Source organism: Carcharhinus amblyrhynchos, chromosome 8 (assembly GCF_965287045.1).
Source record: "Carcharhinus amblyrhynchos chromosome 8, sCarAmb.v2.hapA, whole genome shotgun sequence".
Lineage (NCBI taxonomy): Eukaryota > Metazoa > Chordata > Chondrichthyes > Carcharhiniformes > Carcharhinidae > Carcharhinus > Carcharhinus amblyrhynchos.
In genome coordinates, this window is record NC_137331.1 from 109384310 (window position 1) to 109407659 (window position 23350).

At 42.9% G+C, this 23350-nt stretch overlaps 1 protein-coding gene across 1 annotated transcript in view; it reads left to right on the top strand.

Moving 5' to 3' along the window:
• The first annotated feature begins 9592 nt into the window (after positions 1-9592).
• Positions 9593-23350, top strand: part of LOC145346827 (protein argonaute-2) — a 92001-nt gene continuing 78243 nt past the window's right edge. The window contains exon 1 of the mRNA XM_080194626.1: positions 9593-9830. Coding sequence (XP_080050752.1) covers positions 9809-9830 — 22 coding nt within the window. The 5' untranslated portion in view covers positions 9593-9808. The remainder of the gene's footprint in view (positions 9831-23350) is intronic.

The following is a 23350-nucleotide window of genomic DNA, read 5'->3' on the forward strand; positions in this document are numbered from 1 at the left end:
AGAAGGTGGAAGAGAGAATGTCCGGTGTGCATGGGGTCCTTAATTATGCTGGCTGTTTTGCTGAGGCGTTGGGAAGTATAGACAGAGTCAATGGATGGGAGGCTGGTTTGCGAGATGGATTGGGCTACATTCATGACTTTTTATAATTTCTTCTGGTCTTAGGCAGAGCAGAAACCACACCAAGCTGTGATACAACCAGAAAGAATGCTTTCTATGAGGTATTGGTAAAAGTTAGTGAGAGTTGTAGCTGACTTGCCAAATTTCCTTAGTCTTCTGAGAAAGTAGAGGTGTTGGTGGGCTTTCTTAACTATAGTGTCGGCATGGGGCGACCAGGACAGGTTGTCTGGACACCTACAAACTTGAGGCTCTTGATCCTTTCTACTTTGTCCCTTTTGATGGAATTCTCTACCTCAGAAGATTGTGAATTCTCCATCATTGGATAAATTTAGGCTGGGATGGTCTGTCAGGGAATTAAGGAATATGAATTAAGGAATATTCCTTAATATAACTTAAGGAATAAGTTCCTTACATTGAGTTGAAGCCAATTTTCTCTAACAGGTGCCGGAGTGTGGTAACTAGGGGATTTTCACAGTAACTTCATTGCATTGTTAATGTAAGCCATACTTGTGACAAATAAATAAATGTTATTTTACTTTAAGTTCAGGCATTGTCTTATTGAACGGCGGAGCATGCGCAATGGACCGAGTGGTCTACTCCTGTTCCTATGTCTTCCAGTCCCGCCAACAATGACCCCAGTGATCTTGCGCACAGAGTGGTTTTGAAAACATATGGGATCTGGGGCTTCTTAAATTGAGATTTGTTATGTTTAATCTTTATAAAACTTTGAATAGGCCACAATGGGAGAATTACACTTCGTTCTAGTCACTGGAATGAAAGGATGTGAAGGTTCCTGAGAGGGCGCAGAAAAGATTTACCAGAATGGTTCCAGGTTTGAGGGAGTTTAGCTACTGGATTAGGTTGGAGAACTTGGAGTTATCTTTGAAGCAAAGATGATTGAAAGGATATTTGATGAGGTACACAAGATTCTAACCAGCTGTTCCTACTAGTTAATGGTAAGAGGATGAGGGATACAGATTTAAGGTTCTGGGCAAGAGAAACAATGTTAGGACGTGGGTGTGGTGGGGTGGGGGGCAGTGGGGTGATGAGGAAGACCTTTATTTGCGCAGTGAGTATAAATGACATAGAACCTGTGGCCTACTGTGAAGCTGAGGTGGAATGCTTCCAAAAGGAAAAACTGCATGGGCACTTGAGAGAATTAAACTTCCATGGCAACAGGGAAAGAGTAGGGGAATGGAAGTTACTGGTTTACCCCATAGAGAATGGCGTGGGTTAAATAATCTCCTTCTGTATCACAATGACTCTATGACTTACCACAGAAAATGATTTAATTATTTTTTGTTAAGCAAAATGTTCATAATTTCTCCAAAAAAACGTTCTACTGATGAACAGGAGGTAAGAGAGGAGGAGGAGTTGCACTTTTGATTAGGGAAAGCATCACAGCAGTAATGAGTGGGGATATATCTGAGAGTTCACCCACTGAGTCTGTATGGGTAGAACTGAGAAATAAGAAGATTTTGATGTAGGGTTGTGCTATAGGCCCCCAAATAGTCAGTGGGAAGTTGAGAATCAAATATGTCAGGAGATTACAAATAGCTCCAAGGAAAATAGGGTGATAATAGTAGGGGACTTTAACTTTCCCAACATTGACTGGGACAGCCATAGTATTAGGGGTTTGAATGGAGAGAAATTTGTTGAGTGTGTTCAGGAGGAATTTCTCATTCAGTATGTAGATGGCTCGATGAGAGAGAGGGCAAAACTTGACCTCCTCTTGGGATATAAGGAAGGGCAGGTGACAGAAGTGTTATTAAGGGATCACTTTGGGACCGGTGATGGGGACAGCATGGAAGCACAGTGGTTAGCACTGTTCCTTACAGCACCAGGGTCCCGGCTTGGGTCTGTGTGGAGTTTGCATGTTTTTCCCATGCCTGCGTGGATTTCCTCCAGGTGCTCCGTTTTCCTCCCATGTTCTGATGCTGGTTAGGTGCATTGACCCAAACTGGCGCCAGACTATGGCGACTAGGGGAATTTCACAGTAACTTCATTGCAGTGTTAATGTAAGCCTTACTTGTGATTAATAAATAAACTTTAACTTTATAATTCCATTTGTTTTAAGATAGCTATGGAGAATGATAGGTCTGGCCCAAAGGTTAAATTTCTAAATTGAGACAAGGCCAATTTGATGGTATTAGACTGGAACTTTCTAAGGTTGATTGGGGGAGTTCTTGGCAAGCAAAGGGATGGCTCGTAAGTGGGAGGCTTTCAAAAGAGAGTTAACCAGCGTTCAGGGTAAGCACATTCTTTTTAGAGTGAAGGGCAAGGCTGGTAGAAGTAAGGAACCCTGGATGACTCGGGATATTGAGACCCTGGTCAAGAAGAATGAGGAGGCATATGACATGCATAGATAGCTGGAATCAAGTAGTCTCCTTGAAGGTAGGAATAGAGTTAAGAGAGAAATCAGGAGGGCAAAAAGGGACATGGTTGCTTTTGCAGATGAGACAAAGGAGAATCCAAAGAGCTACCAAATATACATAAAGGGCAAAAGAGTAATTAGGGAGAGAGTAGGGCCTGTTAAGGATCAACAAGGTTAGCTATGTGCTGATCTACAAGAGATGGGTGAGATCCTAAATGAATATTTCTCATCAGTATTTACTGCTAGAAAGTAATGGATGTTAGGGAACTTGGGGAAATAAATAGTGATGTCTTGAGAAATCTACATAACACAAAGAGGGAGGTGCTGGAAGTCCTAAAGCACATCAAGGTAAATAAATCCCGGGACCTGATGAAGTGTATCCCAGGATGTTGTGGGAGGCTGGGGAGAAACTAGCGAGTCCCCTAGAAGAGCTATTCAAATCATCGACAGCCACAGGTGAGGTGCCTGAAGATTGGAGGGTAGCAAATGTTGTGCCTTTGTTTAAGGGCTGCAGGGAAAAGTTACAGGCCAGTGAGCTGAAGGCCTGTAATGGGTAAGTTGTCAGAAGGTATTCTGAGAGACAGGATCTACAGGCATTTCAAGGTGCAAGGACTGACTAGTGACAGTCAGCGTGGCTTTGTGAGTGGAAAATCATGTCTCACAAATTTAGATAGAGGATTAGATAATACCATGTCTCACAAATTTAGATAGAGGATAGAGGATTGGTTGTCAAATAGGAGGCAGAGAGTGGGGGTCAACGGGTGCTATTCGGATTGGCGAATGGTGACTAGTGGAGTGCCCCAGGGGTCGGTGCTGGGGCCTCAGCTTTTTACCATTTATATAGATGATCTGGAGGAGGGAACCGAGTGTAGAGTGTCGAAATTTGCTGATGACACCAAGATTGGGGGAACGGCAAATTGTGCGGAGGGTGTGGAGAGTCTGCAGAAGGATCTAGATAGGCTGGGCGAATGGGCCAGGAAATGGCAAATGGAATTTAATGTTGGCAAGTGTGAGGTGGTCCACTTTGGTAGGAAAAATGGTAGGAAGGACTATTACTTACGAGGCGAAAAACTGCAGCAGGCGACGGTGCAGAGGGACCTCGGGGTCCTTGTGCATGAGTCGCAAAAACCCAGCTTGCAGGTGCAGCAGGTGGTCAGGAAGGCGAATGGGATGCTGGCCTTCATAGCGAGGGGGATTGAATATAAAAGTAGGGAGGTCTTGCTGCAGCTGTATAGGGCATTGGTGAGGCCGCAGCTGGAGTACTGTGTGCAGTTTTGGGCGCCGCACCTGCGCAAAGATATTTTGGCCTTGGAGGGAGTGCAGAGGAGGTTTACTAGGCTGATACCGGAGTTGAGGGGGTTGAGCTATGAGGACAGGCTGAATAAACTGGGCTTGTACTCGTTAGAGTTTAGAAGAATGAGAGGAGATCTCATTGAGACGTATAAGATGATGAATGGGATGGATAGGATAGAGGTGGAGAGACTCTTCCCGCTCAAAAAAGACAATAGGACTAGGGGGCACAGCCTCAAGATAAAAGGGGGGCGGTTTAGAACGGAGTTGAGGAGGAACTTCTTCACTCAAAGGGTGGTGAATCTCTGGAATTCTCTGCCCGTTGAAGTGGTGGAGGCTGCCTCGCTAAATATTTTTAAGACGCGGGTTGATGGGTTTTTGATAAGAGAGGGGATTAAGGGTTATGGGGAGAGGGCGGGAAAGTGGAACTGAGCAGCGACAGATCAGCCATGATCTTATTGAATGGCGGGGCAGGCTCGAAGGGCTGGATGGCCTACTCCTGCTCCTATTTCTTATGTTCTTATGTTCAAATTTGATTGAGTTTTTTTAAGGGATAACCAAGAGATAGATGAGGGCAGTGCAGATGATGTTGTCTACATGGATGTTAGCAAGACCTTTGACTAGGTACCGCATGTTGGATTGTTGCATAAGGTTAAATCTCACAGGATCCAGGGTGAGGTAGCCAATTGGATACAAAATTGGCTTGATGACAGAAGACAGACGCTAGTTCTAGAGGGTTGTTTTTCAAACTGGAGGCCTGTGATCAGCAGTGTGCCTCGTGGATCGGTGCTGGGTCCACTGTTATTTGTCATTTATATTAATGATTTGGATGAGAATTTAGGAGGGATAGTTAGTAAGTTTGCAGATGACACCAAGATTGGTGGCATAATGGACAGTGAAGGTCATCCAGGATTGCAATGGGATCTTGAATAATTGGGCTAGTGGCTGATGAATGGCAGATGGAATTTAATTTAGGTAAATGTGAGGTAATGCATTTTGGTAGATCAAACAGGGCAGGACTTCCTCAATTAATGGTAGGGTGTTAGGGAGAGTTATAGGACAAAGAGATCCAGGGATGCAGGTTCATAGCTCCTTGAAATTGGAGCCACAGGTGGACAAGGTGGTGAAGAAGCATTCGGCATGCTTGGTTTCATTGGTCCAAACATTGATTACAGGAGTTGGGGCATCTTGTTAAAGTTGTACAAGGATATTATTAAACTATAAAGAGTGCAGAAATGATTTACTGGTTGGTATGAGGACTTGATGGTTTGAGTTATAAGGAGGGGCTGGTTAGAATGGGACTTTTTCCTTGTAGATTAGGAGATTCAGGAATGATCTTATAGAGGTCTATAAAATAATGAGGGGCATAGATCAGTTAGATAGTCAACATCTATTCCCAAAGGTTGGGGGGGGCGTCTAAAACTAGAGGGCATAGGTTTAAAGTGAGAAGGGAGAGTTACAAAAGTGTCCAGAGGGACAATTGTTTCACACAGAGCGTGGTGAGTGTCTGGAATAAGCTGCCAGGGGTAGTAGTAGTGGCAGGTACAATTTTGTCTTTTAAAAAGCATTTAGACAGCTACATGGGTAAGATGGGTATAGAGGGATATGGGCCAAACACGGGCGATTGGGACTAGCTTAGTGGTTAAAAAAAAGGGGTGGCATGCACAAGTTGGGCCAAAGGGCCTGATTCCATGCTGTAAACCTCTATGACTCTATGATGCATCCGACATTTTATGAAATAGTTATTGATCTACCCATTTGTTAGTTTTGGTTGTTGTTACTGCAATTGGTCTAATTGGCCAATTGTGGGTAATTTAATATCTGGACAAATTTACCAGTCTTTTGCAATTTGTATTCCTCTTTTTATTCAGACACAAAAGTATGGCACATTCCACACGAAACCAAATCATTTGTATTGTGTTTTAGAGAAAACCAATCAAACAGATTACAAATAACCAGCTTTTGTTTGGTCAAGGTTTACTTGTTTGTTTGGTCCAAGTTTCCATGACAGATTTCAGTTATTTTCCGGTAAAGAAAAATCACACCAATCATAATGGGTGAAGAAGTTGATGTGTTTTAGTCACCTCCGGGCTCAATTAAAGAATTAAAAGTTTAATTGGTTTAGGACATGCATCTTCACCAGTGTAGCAACGGCCTGATACAGTCGTACTCAGAATGACACCTAACAGATAATGCCCCAAATACCACCATCACCATTCTTGTCTAGTCCCACTGGCAGAGTAGACCCAGCAGAAGAGGTGACACAGTGGTATACAGTAAGGAGTGAGCTGCCGTGGGAGTTCTCAACGTTGACTCTGGACCCCATGAAATCTCATGGTCCCAGGTCAAACATAGGCAAGGAAACCTCCTGCTGATGACGATGTGCTGTCCCTTCTCAGCTGATGAATTAGTATTCCTCCATTTCGGATACCATTTGGAGGAAGCACTGAGGGTAGCAAGAGCACAGATGGACCCTGGGTAGGGGAACTTCCATGTCCCTGATCTGGAGTGGCTCAGTAGTACCACCACACACCAAGCTGACAGGGTCCTAAAGGCCATAGCTATTAGACTGGCTCTACCACCTTCTGATGGGCAACTAAGGATGGACAGTAAATGCTGGCCTCTCACCTTAAATCTATACCTTCTAGTTTTAGATTTCCCTACCATTGGGAAAAGATATTGACTGACTGATCTATGCCCCTCAATATTTTGTAGACTTCTATAAGATCACCTCTCAGCCAACAATCAGTCCTGGTCTCTCCATCCCGACACTACAGTTAAGAAAGCTCATCAATGCCTCTACTTTCTCAGAAGGCTAAGGAAATTCGGCATGTCCACTACAACTCTCACCAATTCTTTACAGATGCACCATGGAAGACATCCTATCCAGTACTCCAGAGAAACAAGTCCCAATCTATCCAGCCTCTCCTTAGCTCAAACCATCAAGTCCTGGTAAATGTTTTCTGTACTCTTTCTAGTTTAATAATATCCTTGTATGTTCATCCATTGTATGTTTATTGATGTCTCCTTTTTACATCCACAGGTGATTCAGTCTGCCTTGTTGGCCAACAAGGGGCATACATGCGGTGGGTCGTGCGAGGGCTGCTCTTGGATGTTGCTTCAAGAGTTGCCTAGTGCTTCATGTCCGTTAGTGTATACTTAAACTGGACCAATTGACGGGCAACACAACAGCTCAGTGACTATCACTGTTTGTTGTGCAGTTACAAGGACCTGGGTCAGATCTCCGGCTTGGGTCAATGTCTGTGGGAGTTTGCACATTCTCCCCGTGCTTGTGTGGGTTTTCTCCGAGTGCTCCGGTTTCCTACTACACCCGAAAAACGTGCTTTTAGGCCGATTGGTATCAATAAATTGTTCCTAAATTGGATCTCCCTTAATCTGGCGCACATATAATTCCCTAAATTTGCACCCCTTTATTGTGGAGTCCACTAGATGTAGACAAAAGTCGTAGGTAGAAGGACTTGAATAAGGCACTCACTGAATGCTAAAATGGGTGGCACGGGCTTGTGGGGCCAAAGGGCCTGTTTCCCGTGCTGTGCTGTTCTTTATTCTATAATTGGGTGACCAGAACTGTACAGAGTATTACAAGTGTGGCATTACCAATGTCTTATACAATTTCATCAAGACATTCCAACTCCTGTATTCAATGATCTGACCAATGAAACCAAGCATACTGAATGCCTTCACCATTGTGTCCACCTGTGACTCCACTTTCAAGGAGCTTTGAACATGTACCCCTAGAACTCTTTGTCCTGTAACTCTCCCCAACACCCTACCATTAATTAAGTCGTGCCCTGGTTCAATCTACCAAGTTGCATCACCTCACATTTATCTAAATTAAACTCCATCTGCCTTTCATCAACCCCCTGGGTCAGATCACCGGCTTGGGTCAATGTCTGTGGGAGTTTGCACATTCTCCCCGTGCTTGTGTGGGTTTTCTCCGAGTGCTCCAGTTTCCTACTACACCCCAAAAACGTGCTTTTAGGCCGATCAATCCAACTTACACTCAGATCAGGCAGGAATTGGGAAGGAAGCGACCTCAGGCCCGCCAAATTGGGTGGTTATTTGTCATTCGTCCCACTCAAGTTAAGGAGAGGGTAACGATTCCTGTGACTTTCTCCAGCCTTAATAGACTCTGATGTCTCTGTGCCCTTTATAATAGGTCACGCTGTGTCAAATTTGAGAATTGCCTTTGGACTTTTTCTCCTATGTTAAAGACATTTAATCTGTTATTGGTGTCTTTGGTCTGGTACATGCTAGACTTAGTATTTGACTTACAGATAATGCTGGAGGCAATACTGTTAACCTGTCTTTTATTTATCTTTATGCTAATTATTTACAAAGTGGTCTCTATATGATGCTCTGCATGGAACTATCTCAAAGTTCTTTTATGTGATCTTGCAACCATGAAGATGTAGTCTAAATATTTACACATTTGAGATTAACACTTTTTCCAAATCTCCATCTAAATTCTCTTGTCATTTCTGGTTTGGAGTGTTTCTGGCATTGTAGTGTAAGCAGAATCTGTATTCGTGTCCGAAAGGGGAATTTCACTGTAACTTCATTGCAGTGTTAATGTAAGCTTTACTTGTGACTAATAAATAAACTTTACTTTAAGAGTAATTTATGTTATCCAGCATCATGGTTCTGTAATGAGTGGTGCCACCAGTTCACAAAGTTTCCATTGTTCAGAAATCACCTGGGTGATCTCATGGTGATATGAGTTGAAGTCCAGGAAGAAATGTGGGAATGGAGTATGCAAATCTAGTCAGCGGTGCTGAGTTAACCTGGTGCTGTGGAAACAGATAAGTGGGAGGCTGAGACCAAGGGAGACCAGCTCGACTATCTGTGATGTTTGACAATTTTTAGCCACTGTGTGGAACCACCTTACTGCATTCATTTGCAAATGTTGGTTGTGGTGGGGAGTGGAACAGGCTGAAGTTTTGCCTAGGATGCCAAATACTTTTTGCAGTGAGCACTGGTTACAAAAAATATCCTTTTCTGACTTGCAAACACTATATAAATACAGACACAAGGACACACACCCTACATATATAGAAACAGACAACCCTCTGCATAGACACATAGGTGGTACAGTGGTTAGCAATGCTGCTTCACAATGCAAGGGTCCCAGGTTCAATTCCTGTGCTTGGGTCACTGTCTGCATGGATTTTGCACATATTCCTCATGTCTGTGTAGGTTTTCTCCAGGTGCTCTGCTTTCCTCCCATGGTCTGAAAGACGTGCTGGTTAGGCGCATTGGCCATGCTAAATGCTCCCTCAGTGTACCCGAACAGACGCCGGACTGCGGCGACTAGGGGGTTCGCACAATAACTTCACTGCGGTGTTAATGCAAGCCTTACTTGCGACACTAATAAATAAACATACACAAACTCTGCTTGACAGAGTTAAACATATTAACTCCGCTTCCTCTCCTCACAGACTGTTGTTACGGTTGGGTTTGTCCCCACAGGTACACGGCACACAGGTTAACACCCAATACACCGAGCCGACGCATGCGCACTACACTTTGGCGGCGGTTAGGAAGGCGGGCGCGCGAGGCCGGCGGCGCCATATCCCCGCGGGAGGAGCGGGATGACGTCAGGTCGCACGACAGGGAGGTGACGTCAGATCGTCAGGCGTCCGCCTCGCCGGGGCCGGGCCATCTGCTGCGCCTGCGCGCGTGGGGCCGGGCCGTCTGCTGCGCCGGCGTGCGACGCCGGCCCGTCTGTTGCGCCTGCGCGCGGGCTTGGGCCGTCTGCTGCGCCTGCGCACAGGACCGGGCCGAGTCGCAGCCTCAGTGAGTGTGCGGCCCGCGGGGGAGGGGGGGGGTTTTCTGTGTATCTGCTTCAATCCCCCAGGCCCCTGTCGGCCCAGCGGGAAGGTTGTTCATGTGCTTCACCCTGCCTTCCCGTTACCCCGGATATCGCCTTCCCGTTTCTTAACTCGACATAAACACCAGGGGAATATCTACCCATATTCCATATTGTCTCTGAGCCGTGAAGCCAGGATGTATTCTGCAGCCGAGCCCGGTAAGTCACTCGGTTAAAATGGTTCTCCTCTACCTTCAGCATGAAGGCTCGAGCAGCTTGGGGATGTTTTGGTGGAGCCCTTTCCCACCACCCCCCATCCCACGGCTCTAGGCGGCACCCAAGCCTCGGGCTCGGGTAGTCGACGTGCCTCCCAAAGGAGCGCCGTGTGGCCAGGCTAAACCGCTCGCCCGCCCGCTCGTTTTAAAGCCCAGGCCGAGTTGTTGCCGCCAGCTTTCGCCATTCTGTGTGTGTGTGGGGTTAACTGTAGGCCTTGGAAAGTTCCCCATCTCTCAAATTGAACATAACCGTGAATGGGATGGCTGGATGGAGAGAGGGAGAATCTGTTGATTTCATCAGTGCCGCTAAATGGGGCTTCACCATCCCAGTGTTGTGATGCACCCAGCTTCTAATTAGGATATTAACTCCTGGTGGTGCTCTCCAAAGATTTCTACTTTTTATAACCGCCAAGATTTTGGGGAGAGGTGGACAAATTGCTCGCTGGAAGTTACCAGAGAAGATAAGCCAGATCGGGTGTTTTGGAGGATGGATGATTACAGATTGCTTTTTGTGTTCCTATTTGTGTGAGGTGTGTATGTGGGGGAGAGAAAGGAGGGTTGCACTACAATTTCAATTCTACCATCTCACTTTTCAACTTGACACTTAAGAACAGAAAACTTTGTTTTTTTTAAAAACACAGTGCAACGAAAGCCCACAAAAACTAAATTTGATCTTGTATGTTTTGGTATGATGCCAGAGCTGGCTTTGCTGCTGTTTTTGAAATGTCTACAAAATTCTGTAATAGGGTGATTTTGACCATCTGTGGATTCGCTGAAAGAACAATCCATTTAATCTTGTACCCTTCTACATTTTGTTATCAATATTTATCCAGTTTCCCAAATTATGAGCCCAGTGTCACAATTATGTAAAATTCAGCAGTAGCCAAAATTTGTACCCGTTGACTCACTGACGTTTGGAAATAGTTGACCTCTCTTCATCTCATCAAAGCGATGTATAATTTTAGGCACCTATTCTAACTTTTAGTGCTGTGAAAAGGTTTCTGAAATGTCTAGTCAAAACTAAATGTTTTTAATTTGATTTTACTGTCATGTACTGGGATACAGTGAAAAGTATTAGTTCTTGCAATAGGCAAAACTTGCTAATCATGAAGTACGTAGGGGAAAATGAAAAAGAGAGTGTAGACTATAGTGTTGCCCCTACAGGTAAGGTGAAAAGAAAGATCAGCTTAATATGTGGTAGTACCTTTCAGAAGTCTGATGGCAGCAGGGAAGAAGTTCTTGAATCTGTTGGTATGTGTCTTCAGATGGAAGAAGGGGAAGAGAGTATATCCAGGGTGTGAGGGATCCTTGATTATGCTGGCTGCTTTCTCGAGGCAGCAGGAAGTGTAGACGGACTGAATGGGTGAAGGGCTGGTTTGTGTGATGGACTGGGCTACATTCACAACCTTTTGAAGCTTCTTGCAGTCTTGGTCAGTGCACGAGCCATACCAAACTCTGATACTACTGGATAGGATGTTTTCCATGGTGCATCTGTAAAAATTGGTGAGAGTTGTAGTAGACATACCAAATTTCCTTAGCCTTCTGAGAAAGTAGAGGTGTTGGTGAGCTTTCTTAACTGTAGCGTCGGGATGGAGGGACCGCAGAACTGATTGTTGATCTGAACATCTAGGAACTTGGTGGGCAGGAAGGCGAATGGGATGCTGGCCTTCATAGCGAGGGGGATTGAATATAAAAGTAGGGAGGTCTTGCTGCGGCTGTATAGGGCATTGGTGAGGCCGCAGCTGGAGTACTGTGTGCAGTTTTGGGCGCCGTACTTACGCAAGGATATTTTGGCCTTGGAGGGAGTGCAGAGGAGGTTTACTAGGCTGATGCCGGAGTTGAGGGGGTTGAGCTATGAGGAGAGGCTGAATAAACTAGGCTTGTACTCGTTAGAGTTTAGAAGAATGAGGGGAGATCTCATTGAGACGTATAAAATGATGAATGGGATGGATAGGATAGAGGTGGAGAGACTCTTGCAGCTCAGAAAGGACAGCCTCAAGATAAAGGGGGGGCAGTTTAGAACGGAGTTGAGGAGGAACTTCTTCACTCAAAGGGTGGTGAATCTCTGGAATTCTCTGTCCGTTGAAGTGGTGGAGGCTACCTCGCTAAATATTTTTAAGACGCGGGTTGATGGGTTTTTGATAAGAGAGGGGATTAAGGGTTATGGGGAGAGGGCGGGAATGTGGAACTGAGCCACGACAGATCAGCCATGATCTTATTGAATGGTGGGGCAGGCTCGAAGGGCTAGATGGCCTACTCCTGCTCCTATTTCTTATGTTCTTATTTCCACTTATCACTGTTGATGTAAGCAGCGGCATGTCCTCCATTATCTTTCCTGAAGTCGATGACTATCTCCTTCATTTTACTGACATTGAGGGAGAGATTATTGTTATCATACCATTTCACCAGATTCTCTATCTCTTTCCTGTACTCCCGTCTCGCTGTTGTTTGAGATCTGACCCATCAGCAAATGCCTTGTACTGTCTTAGTAAATCTCATCTGCAATACTTAAGAGTTGGAGATGATATAGTAGTGTGGATAGAGAATTGATTAACGAGTATGAAGCAGAGAGCAGGGGTAAGTGGGGGCTATTCAAGCTGGCACACTATGGCTAGTGAAGTGCTGCATGGGTCAGTGCTGGGGTTTCATCTATATACAAGCCATCTTAATGACTTAGATGAAGTGACAGAATAATGTATCTATTTACTGGTTGCAAAGATAGGTAGGAATGCTAAAACGGTACAAGACATTTGCTGATGGGTCAGCAAAATATTATTCAATAGGCGTGAAACATGCAAATGTTGGCGTTCAGAGAGTTTTGGGTGCACTTGTAATCGGAATACATAAGTAATTATGCATGCAGGTATAGCAAGCAATTGTTGCAAGATATACTAGAAAAAGAAAATCTTTCAACAATTGTACGGTGCAGTAGTAAGACCACACAAACAATACCATGTGCCGTTTTAGCTACTATATTTTAGGGAGGAAATAATAGATTGGAGGCAGTATAGTGAAGTTAACTAGATTAATTATGGTGATGAGTTGGTCATCCAATGACAAGTGGCTGAGTAAAATGGGTCAATATTCTTGGAAGTTTAGAAGAATGAGGGGTGACCTCATTGAAACATTTAAGATTCTGAAGTGGCTTGCTAGGGTTGACGCTGAGACTTCCCCTGGCTGGGAAACCCCACCCAAGCTCTCAGTTTCAGGTGATGACGTGATCGTTTAGGACTGAAATGAGAAATTTGTTCATTCGAAGGCTGGTGAAACTTTAGAATTCACTATCCTAGAGGGTTGAATATGTTTAATACTGGGATAAACAGAGTTTTGGTGTCTGAGGAATCAAAGGATATGGGAGGGCAAGTGAGAAAGCAGAGTTGAAGCCCCAGTTCAGCCATGATCGTATTGAATGGCAGAGCAGGCATTGTTAGGTCCTATGGTCTACTCCTCTTCCCAATTCTTGTGTTCTTATCCCTCTGCGGCTGTAACATCTTTTCTAAATACAGTATTTTCTATATAATCTTTTTGAAATACTGGATGTGGCCCTAAGTGAGTTTATCTCTAGATTTGGCATTTTCTTTTTGTTTTTGTATTCTATACCATCATTTACAAAACTTAAGATTCCAAATGCTTTTGCAGGCAACTTTCTAAATGTATCCTACTTTCAAAGATTTTGATATCGGCATCCCTAAATGTCGTCTTCAAGAGTGTTAGTATTTTGTTTATATTTTATCTCCTTGTCTTTCTCTTTTAATCAGATACCTATTTGAGTAGTCTGTAACCATACCCTTTTCCTTGAAATTGCTTAGAATTAAACACTTTTTTGTAAGCCACGGATTTCAAGCCTGTGCCTCTTGCATCCAAGAAAAAGCTTGCATTTATATAGCATTTTTTTCACATTCTTGATGTCCCATTGCCCCAGAAGCATTATAGACATGAATTGTTTATAAAAGGCAGAAACCGATGTCAGACACGTCATGTCCCATTTGCCCATCATTACTGTGCTCACTGACCTACGTCAACTGCCGGTCCATCAATGTTATGATTTCAAAATCTCACTTGTGTTTAAATCTCTCCAGGGCCTTGCTCTGCCCTATTTTTAACATCTTTCAGTCCACAGAACTCTTATGTTCCTCCAACTCTCTGTCCTTTTTTGAAGCCTCTACTTCATTTTCCTGTCATTGTCAATTGTCTTTTCAATCACCTGGGCCCGAGGGTCTGGATTTTCCTCAACAAATGCTTGGCCTTCTTCCATTATGATAATTCTTAAAACCCATTTTTTGGCCAAACATTTGGTCACTTGTCTTAATGTCTCCTTTCTTGGCTCCTTGTCAACTTTTTTTCTTTCTGATTGTGCTCCACCAGGATGTTTTTACTGTTAACGATACTATATAAATATAAGTTATGTTGTTCAATGCAGCATCCAAATTACAAACTACGAGACATCAATTATTTGCATTTCTCATAAGAAACATGAAGTCCTTCGAAAGGTTATTCATGACACAAATCAATTCCAGCCTCCCAGATTGCCTGGATCCACTACAGTTTGCCTACCACAGCAGACGCCATCTCCCTGGCCCTGCGTTCAACTCTGGAACACCTAGATAACAAAGTCACCTATGTCAAACTCTTATTTATTGCCTACAGTTCAACACAATTATTCCTGCAAAACTCATCTCCAAACTCCATGGCCTGGGGCTCAGCTCCTCCCTCTGAGTTGGATCCTGAACTTCCTAACCCACAGACCGCAATCGGTAAGGATAGACAACAACAACAACTCCTCCACGACCATCCTCAACACCGGTGCCCCACAAGGCTATGTCCTCAGCCTCCTAATGCTCCTTATAAACCTATGACTGTGTGGCCAAATTCCCCTCCAACTTGATTTTCAAGTTTGCTGATATAGTGGGTTGAACCTCAAACAATGACAAGACCACGTACAGGAATGAGAGAGAATCTGGTGAGCTGATGCGACAACAGTAATCCCTCCCTGAATGTCAACAGAACAAAAGAGACAGTCATCAACTTCAGGAAGGGTAGTGGAGAGCATGTTCTGTCTACACCATCGGGGATGAATTGGAAATGTCAAGACCTTCAAATTCTTAGGTGTTCAGATCACCAACAACCTGCCCTGGTCCCCCCCATATCAACACTACAGTTAAGAAAGCTCACCAATGCCTCTACTTTCTCAGAAGACTAAGGAAATTTGGCTTGTCAGCTATGACTCTCTCCAACTTTTACAGATATGCCATAGAAAGCATTCTTTTTGGTTGCATCACAGCTTGGTATGGCTCTTGCTCTGCCCAAGACCGCATTAAACTATAAAGAGCCGTGTATGAAGCCCAGTCCGTCACACAAACCAGCCTCCCATCCATTGACTCTGTCTACACATCTTGCTGCTTCAGCAAAGCAGCCTCCATAATCAAGGACCCTGTGTACCCAGGACATACTCTTCCACTTTCTTCTGTCGGAAAAAAAATACAAAAGTCTGAGATCATGTACCAACCGACTCAAGAACAGCTTCTTCCCTGCTGCCATCAGGGCATGGACCTACCTTATATTAAATTGATCTTTCTCTCTGCCCTAGCTATGACAGTGCACTACATTCTATACCCTCCTTTCCTTCTCTATGCACGTATGTTTTCTGTTATAGTGCGCAAGAAACGGTGCTTTGCACTGTGTGCTAATACATGTGTCAAATTACTTCCATTTTCCACTCAACTTCTTTCGTCAGTTATTCTGTTGTTCTTTCAAAGAACTCTGAAATCTGTCAGTTTTGATTTGCTGTTAACAAGTATGTGATGTCTTATCTTAATTAACTTGTGTATTTCTAAGTGCACAATGGTGACAAGTGCTAAAACTTAACAGATGAGCTGAATTAGGCTGATTGTCCTGTAGATAACCAGTTTATCCTTTGCCCGTTTAAGCAATGATTTTGTATTAGCTGGCCCTGCAGTCCTGTGGTACTCCTTGCACATCTAAGGTTATTTGATTATCTGTTGTCAGAGTCCTGCTCTTTCTCCTCATCCCTTTTCGGTATTCTAGGATGCAGGCCTCAACCTGTTGCTTTTTCACTTTTTTGTAATATTTTCTGATATATATTGCTTCAGCGCTGGTATCTATTTATTTTCATCGTTCCATTAAAAAGAGACAAACTATTTATATTTACTCTCCTTTGTTTTAATAAGACTTTGTCATTCATTATTCTGTTATTGTTTTGCTCTAATTTTGAACCTTACACACAAGTGTTGACACATCTAGTAGCTGGGAAGTTTTTATGCAGCCTGGAGAATTGTTTACTGTGGTGAGATGGAAGTATAATAACTTGTTTCGGGGTAGAATATATGGAATACTTTCAACTAAAGTCAATCTCAGTGATACATTATTATGATCTCAATTAGCTAAGATTGATTTTGTTAACCAAAGGTGTTAAGGGAGAATGGGGCAAAGATGGATATACGGTGAACAGCAGATCAAATGTGATTCCTAGTGGATCAAGCTCCAGGAATTAAATGGCCTACTCTTATTCCTTTGTTCCTATCCTGTCCTATCCTTCAATCATTTGCCACTTGCTCTGTTATCTGCTGAAAGAAATCACAATTTTTCATTTTTGGAAAAATCATTGTATTTCGTGATGACCAGGCAGTATCCTACATTCTGCTTTCTTTAAAGCGTCTGACCTCCCGATACATGTTGGTCTTCAAAATACTAAACCCTAGAACACAGCACACAAGAAATAGAAGAGGAATAGGCCACTGGGCCCTTTAAGCCTGTCCCGCCATTCAGTGAACATAAGAACATAAGAAATAGGAGCAGGAGTAGGCCATCTAGCCCTTCGAGCCTGCCCCGCCATTCAATAAGATCATGGCTGATCTGTTGTGGCTCAGTTCCACTTTCCCGCCCTCTCCCCATAATCTTAATCCCCTCTCTTATCAAGAACCCATCAACCCGCTTCTTAAAAATATTTAGCGAGGCAGCCTCCACCACTTCAACGGGCAGAGAATTCCAGAGATTCACCACCCTTTGAGTGAAGAAGTTCCTCCTCAACTCCGTTCTAAACCGCCTCCCCTTTATCTTGAGGCTGTGCCCCCTAGTCCTACTGTCTTTTTTGAGCGGGAAGAGTCTCTCCACCTCTATCCTATCCATCCCATTCATCATCTTATACGTCTCAATGAGATCTCCCCTCATTCTTCTAAACTCTAACGAGTACAAGCCTAGTTTATTCAGCCTCTCCTCATAGCTCAATCCCCTCAACTCCGGTATCAGCCTAGTAAACCTCCTCTGCACTCCCTCCAAGGCCAAAATATCCTTGCGCAGGTGCGGCGCCCAAAACTGCACACAGTACTCCAGCTGCGGCCTCACCAATGCCCTATACAGCTGCAGCAAGACCTCCCTACTTTTATATTCAATCCCCCTCGCTATGAAGGCCAGCATCCCATTCGCCTTCCTGACCACCTGCTGCACCTGCAAGCTGGGTTTTTGCGACTCATGCACAAGGACCCCGAGGTCCCTCTGCACCGTCGCCTGCTGCAGTTTTTCGCCACGTAAGTAATAGTCCTTCCTACCATTCTTCCTACCAAAGTGGACCACCTCACACTTGCCAACATTAAATTCCATTTGCCATTTCCTGGCCCATTCGCCCAGCCTATCTAGATCCTTCTGCAGACTCTCCACACCCTCCGCACAATTTGCCTTTCCCCCAATCTTGGTGTCATCAGCAAATTTCGACACCCTGCACTCGGTTCCCTCCTCCAGATCATCTATATAAATGGTAAATAGCTGAGGCCCCAGCACCGACCCCTGGGGCACCCCACTAGTCACCAACCACCAATCCGAATAGCACCCATTGACCCCCACTCTCTGCCTCCTATTTGACAACCAATCCTCTATCCACGCTAACACCCTACCCCCAACTCCATGTCCCCTGACCTTCTGCAATAACCTCTTGTGAGGTACCTTGTCAAACGCCTTCTGAAAATCCAGAAAGACCACATCCACCGGCTCTCCTCTATCCACTGCCCTAGACACATCCTCATAGAACTCCAGTAAATTTGTCAGACACGACTTCCCTTTAATGAAACCGTGTTGCGTCCGCCCTATCAAGCAATTCCCTTCAAGATGCCTCGCAATTTCCTCCTTAATGACGGATTCTAACATTTTACCTACCACAGGCGTTAAACTAACCAGTGCTACCATGGCTGATCTATGTTGGCCTCAACTCCTTTCTCTGTGCTATTTCCCCATAACCCTCTATTTCTCGAGTTATCAGTCTTCGCTTTACTATCCTTTGGGGCAGAGGATTCCAGAGATACACCACCCTCTGTGAGAAAAAATTTCTACACACCTCAGTTTTAAATGATTGGTCCTTTATCTTGTAGCAATGTCCCCTTTTTTCAAGACTCCACTTGTGAAAATATCTCACCATCTACCCTGTCAAGCCCCCTTAGGATCTTATACTCCGAGGAATGCAGACCCAGACTATTTAATCTTTCTTGGTAGGACAACCCTCTCGTCCCAGGGGTTAGCTTGGTGAATCTCCTTTGGACTGCACTATATCCATGGCATGATGGCACAGTGGTTAGCACTGCTGCTTCACAGTGCAAGGGACCTGGTTTCGATTCCTGGCTTGGGTCACTGTCTGTGTGGACTTTGCACATTCTACCCTTGTCTGTGGGTTTCTTCTGGGTGCTCCAGTTTCCTCCCACATTCTGAAAGACATGCTGGTTAGATGCATTGACTCGAATAGGCGCCAGACTCTGGTGACTAGGGGAATTTCACAGTAACTTCATTGCACTGTTAAAGTAACCTTACTTGTGGCAAATAAACTTTTTAAAATCCTTTTTAAGATCGGGGGCCAAAACTGTAAGCAGTATTCCAAGCAAGGGCTCACCAATACCCTGTACAATTGTAATATAACTTCCCTATTTTTAAACACCTCTGATAAATGCCAAAATACTATTTGCTGCCTTAATTTGTTGGATCTACTTGCTAGCCTTTTTGTGATTCATGCACTGGAACACCCAGATTGCTCTGTTTTCATCTAACCATAACCACATTCTGGGGCTTTATTAATAATTTTGCACAGCCGCTTGGCTTTTGCATTCAAAAACTCTTCTTCTGATCTTTCATCCCCACCATCAACTTCCTTCTGGGACATTATTACTGACATTTTCCAAAAAAAGTCACCTTACAATTACAAATATTGAATTCCATCCACCAGTTTTTATCCCATTTATCAATATCTCATTATCCACTTTTTGAAATAAATTAACTGTCCCGACTTTTGTGGTATCATTGGCAGTTTATGACACCACTCACTGTAGGCATATAGCCAGTATTTGTATATGCAGTGAACTGTAGTAAGCTCAGAACTGAACCTAGTTAGATATATCTTCTTCAGAGTGCTTGCAAGTGCAATGGCTGCAAAGGCTGAACCTCTCCCCTTTTCTTCTTTCCTAACCAATTTACATTTCTACTGTTTAATTTGCACCTTAATCTTGCCCAGTCCCCGTCCTCCCCCCATCACACCATATGCATAGCTACCTTAAAGTAAAATTGAGGTTTATTATGAGTACATGGGATTTAATGGGATTGGGAGTTACAGATAGTTCTATGGCCTGGTAGGTATGGATTTGATCAGCGCAACTTGTGGGCCGAAGGGCCTGTTTGTGCTGTAGTGTTCTATGTTCTATAAAATACATGTTCCTTTTGAAACCCTGGCATATTCTAATAATGTTTATACAAGTAAGTGGTACTTCTATCCTTTAATTGAAAACTTTAAAATTTTGTCCAGGCAATGTGATACTTACTCTGATTTTCTTTGTTTCACCTTTGGAAGTGTGCACCAGACTGGCCAATCTTCAGTCCTCTAGCACAGATCTGTGTTCAGTAAATTCCTGAAATTATCATTTCCAGGACCAATCCAGATCCTTCCCGTGGGTTGGAGGATCTGCTTTATTGACTTGGGATTCAGCCCTTCATTTAACCTGACTTACTTAAAGTTCTCCTTTTCGTTGTCACTCACCTTGCAGTTAAGTATTGACCTCCTCTTAGATATCTTTCTCTTTAATAAAGGCTGATGTGAAGTACGTTTCAAATGCTTGTGCCACATTTTGATCATCTACATATGGATGACCTTCTTAATGGATTGACTTTACTTTTAATTCCTTTTCTGATATAAATACTGTATGGTTCTCTTTGAATTCTTGAAATATTTCCTTCCTCTTAGAAATCCTTAACTGCTCATCACTTTCTCCTCATTTCTATTATTCTAATTCTTATCTTCAATTTTAATATGTTTGTAATTTCTATTTATCAATGGAATTTTATCAAATTAAAAATCATTTTAGTGAACAGTTGAAATAGCTGTAATATAAGATATACCATTCTTCCAAGATTTAGAGCAGAATATTTTGTATTCTTTGCTTTCGCTGTGTTAACCCTGATAAAAATAGTCTTTTGAATGGAGGAGTATACATCTGAAGTTATGAGGAGCAATTCTTTCACATAGAGGGTGGTGACTGTCTTCAATAAACTGTCAGAAGTAGTAGTGGAGGCGGGTATAATTTTGACTTTTAAAAAGCATTTAGGTAGTTACATGGGTAAGATGGATATAGTGGAAATGGGCCAAATGCAGGCAATTGGGATTAGCTTAAGGGTTTTAAAAAAGGACGGCATGGACAAGTTGGGCCGAAGGGCCAGTTTCCATGCTGTGAACCTCTATGACTCTAATTAACATAAAACAAGCAGGTGCTTCTGGTAGTATTGATGTATCTGGGGTGCTGATTAGATGGAGAAATTGTAATGCGTTCTGGAGCCAAGTGCTTCTAGCAGAATCCAAATTGAGCATTGATGAGCAATTTATTGGCAAGTTAATGCTATCAGAAAGCACTGTTGATACTTTCTAACATTTTGCCAAGGATTGAGGAAGACTTGATGGGATAGTGATTGGCTGGATTGGACTTGCCCAGCTTCTTGTGGATGTAACATACCTAGACAATTTTTCATGTTGGGTAGATATCAGTGTTGTATCACAGAATTGTTACGGTGCAGAAGGAGGTCCATCGTATCCACTCCCGCTGTCTCCGAGTGAGTATCATGACATTGATGCCAGAGTCCAACATGGCACTTTTACGATGGTGTTGTTCATACAGCATCCTTTTTGTGTTAGTAGTTTAATTGTATACCTCCATTCATGATTGGATATGGGAGGACTTCAGAGCTCTTGTCAAATCTGTTGCTTGTGAGGCTATTTAGCTGTGTCCACAGCATATTTCCTTGACTGTTAGCAAGATTGTAGTCCTGTGTTATAGCTTAACCAGACTGGTAACCCTCAGCTATACCTGTTGCTGCTTCTGGCATACTTTCCTACACAGTCAATTGAACCAGAATTTGTCCCTTGCTCGCTGGTAATGGTTGAATGAGTGGTGTGCTGTACAGGTATCGATTATGTTGGAGCTCATTTCTGCTGCTGATGGCGGCCCACAGTGCGACATAGATGTCCAGTTTTGAGTAGCTAGATATGTTTTGAACCTATCCACAACACAATGGATGGTATTCTCTGTATGGAAAACTGGACTTTGTCTTCAAAGTCAAGTGAGTAAGTGGGCATTCTTGCTAATACTGTCATGGACAGATGTATTTGCCGCAGGTGTATTGGTAAGGGTAATGTCAAATAGATTTCTCCCTTGTGTTGATGATCCAACTGCTGTAGGCTCAGTCTGCCAGATAAATCCTTCAGGACTTGGTTAGTTGGTGCTACTGAGAGACACTCTTAATGATAGATGCTGAAGTTCCACACCCAGCATAAATTCTGTGACCTTGCAATCCCCATTGTTTCTTCCAAGTGATATTTAACGTGGAGTTTTCAAGACAGAACTCAGTTTTAGATATGAAGGGGGTACAAGATAGTATGGAAAGATGGAGTGACTGCTATGATTACATTGAACGGTGAAGCAGGCTTGAAGAGTTAAATCGCCTATTCTTTCTTATGTTGTGAAGAACTCAATTTAAAGTGAATGCAGTCTGAGCAATCATGAACCCTCCCAATTATCTCTACAGATTTCCTTCACTGTTCTGAACAGAAACCTTGAGAATTTGATTCGATTTTTCAGTAACTTTGATTTTTCAATAACTTACCATGTTTTCGAAACATTGAAAACAAAGGATTGATTATAACTTCAAGGCACTTTTTCTCATTAATTCTATTCTTGTCATTGTAAATCTGTTTCTCACATGTTCTGCCCAATATATAATATTGTTCGTTAATCAGTATTCAATTTAAATTTCCAATTCTGTCTCCAGTTGAGTGCTGATTTAAATCCTGTTTTAGTGACCACATCAGTTGACACTATTGCTTTCCCTACTTTGGTGCTGTCAGTAAATTTGACAAACCTGTACTTGCTTCTACATGGTTAAGAAACACTAGATGCAAGCACTATGCCCCAGCACTATTCTATTTACTACCAGCTTTCTTTTTAAATCAAGCCCATCAAATGCTTTTTTCTTGAACGTATTTTTCTTCTGGTGGCAGCTTTCTTGTTTCTATAAGTTGACCATCTCTCCTATCTTTTAAAACCTGTGTTTTTTAAACTTTGAGTCAGTGTAGCTCAGTTCTAGTAATCAACTCCAGTCTCCCTGAGCATTTGGAGAAAACACAGGACGCCCACTGTGTACACTTTGGCATTTAGAAATCTGGGAAATATCAATACTGCATTAAGGCTAAACTAATCTTTTTTATGATTAAAAGTAGTTCACAAGTCAAAAAAATGCAAATAAAATATTAACCAGTGCAGTGCATGCATAACAAAACTGGGAACAATTTCCACTGAGTTAATTTTCCTTCAGAAGTAGAATAATTTCTTTTGAAAATGCTGAACCTTCATTTTTTTAGTAAAGTTCATAGTCTTGAAATGAAAACTTGTGATGAAATATTTTGTGTGAATAATGAGAAATGAAATACTCACAAAATGCAGCTTGAATAGTAGCCACATTTGGATGCTTAATTAAATGATTTTATTGGAATGAATTACTCTAAAGAATTCGAGCAAGCAAAATATTAAGGTTTCCCATTTTGGCAGATAATAGGATAATGTCCTGTAACTGTTCTCCATCTTTACTTCAGCCATTGCTATGCAGTTTTCCAATATTTTACCCACTCTGATAGCCTAATAAACATTGAAGTACCATCGCTAGATTTGTCTTGTATTCAAATATTCTAGGCAGGACTTATTCTTTCTTCAACCCTGAGGGATATTTCCTTATTCCTTTGGCCCAGAATTTACCATAGTTGCTGAACAAACTATGTTAATATTGTTCTTCCCCTGCCCTCATCTGTTTATTAGACTTGGCTTGTCCATTTAACTTCTGTGACATTTTGCACTGGAAGTTACTGCAAGTTAGAGATGCAAACTTCAAGGAACTCTGTGTGTCTGGTCTTTAACCAACCAGATTGAAGTAAAGTGG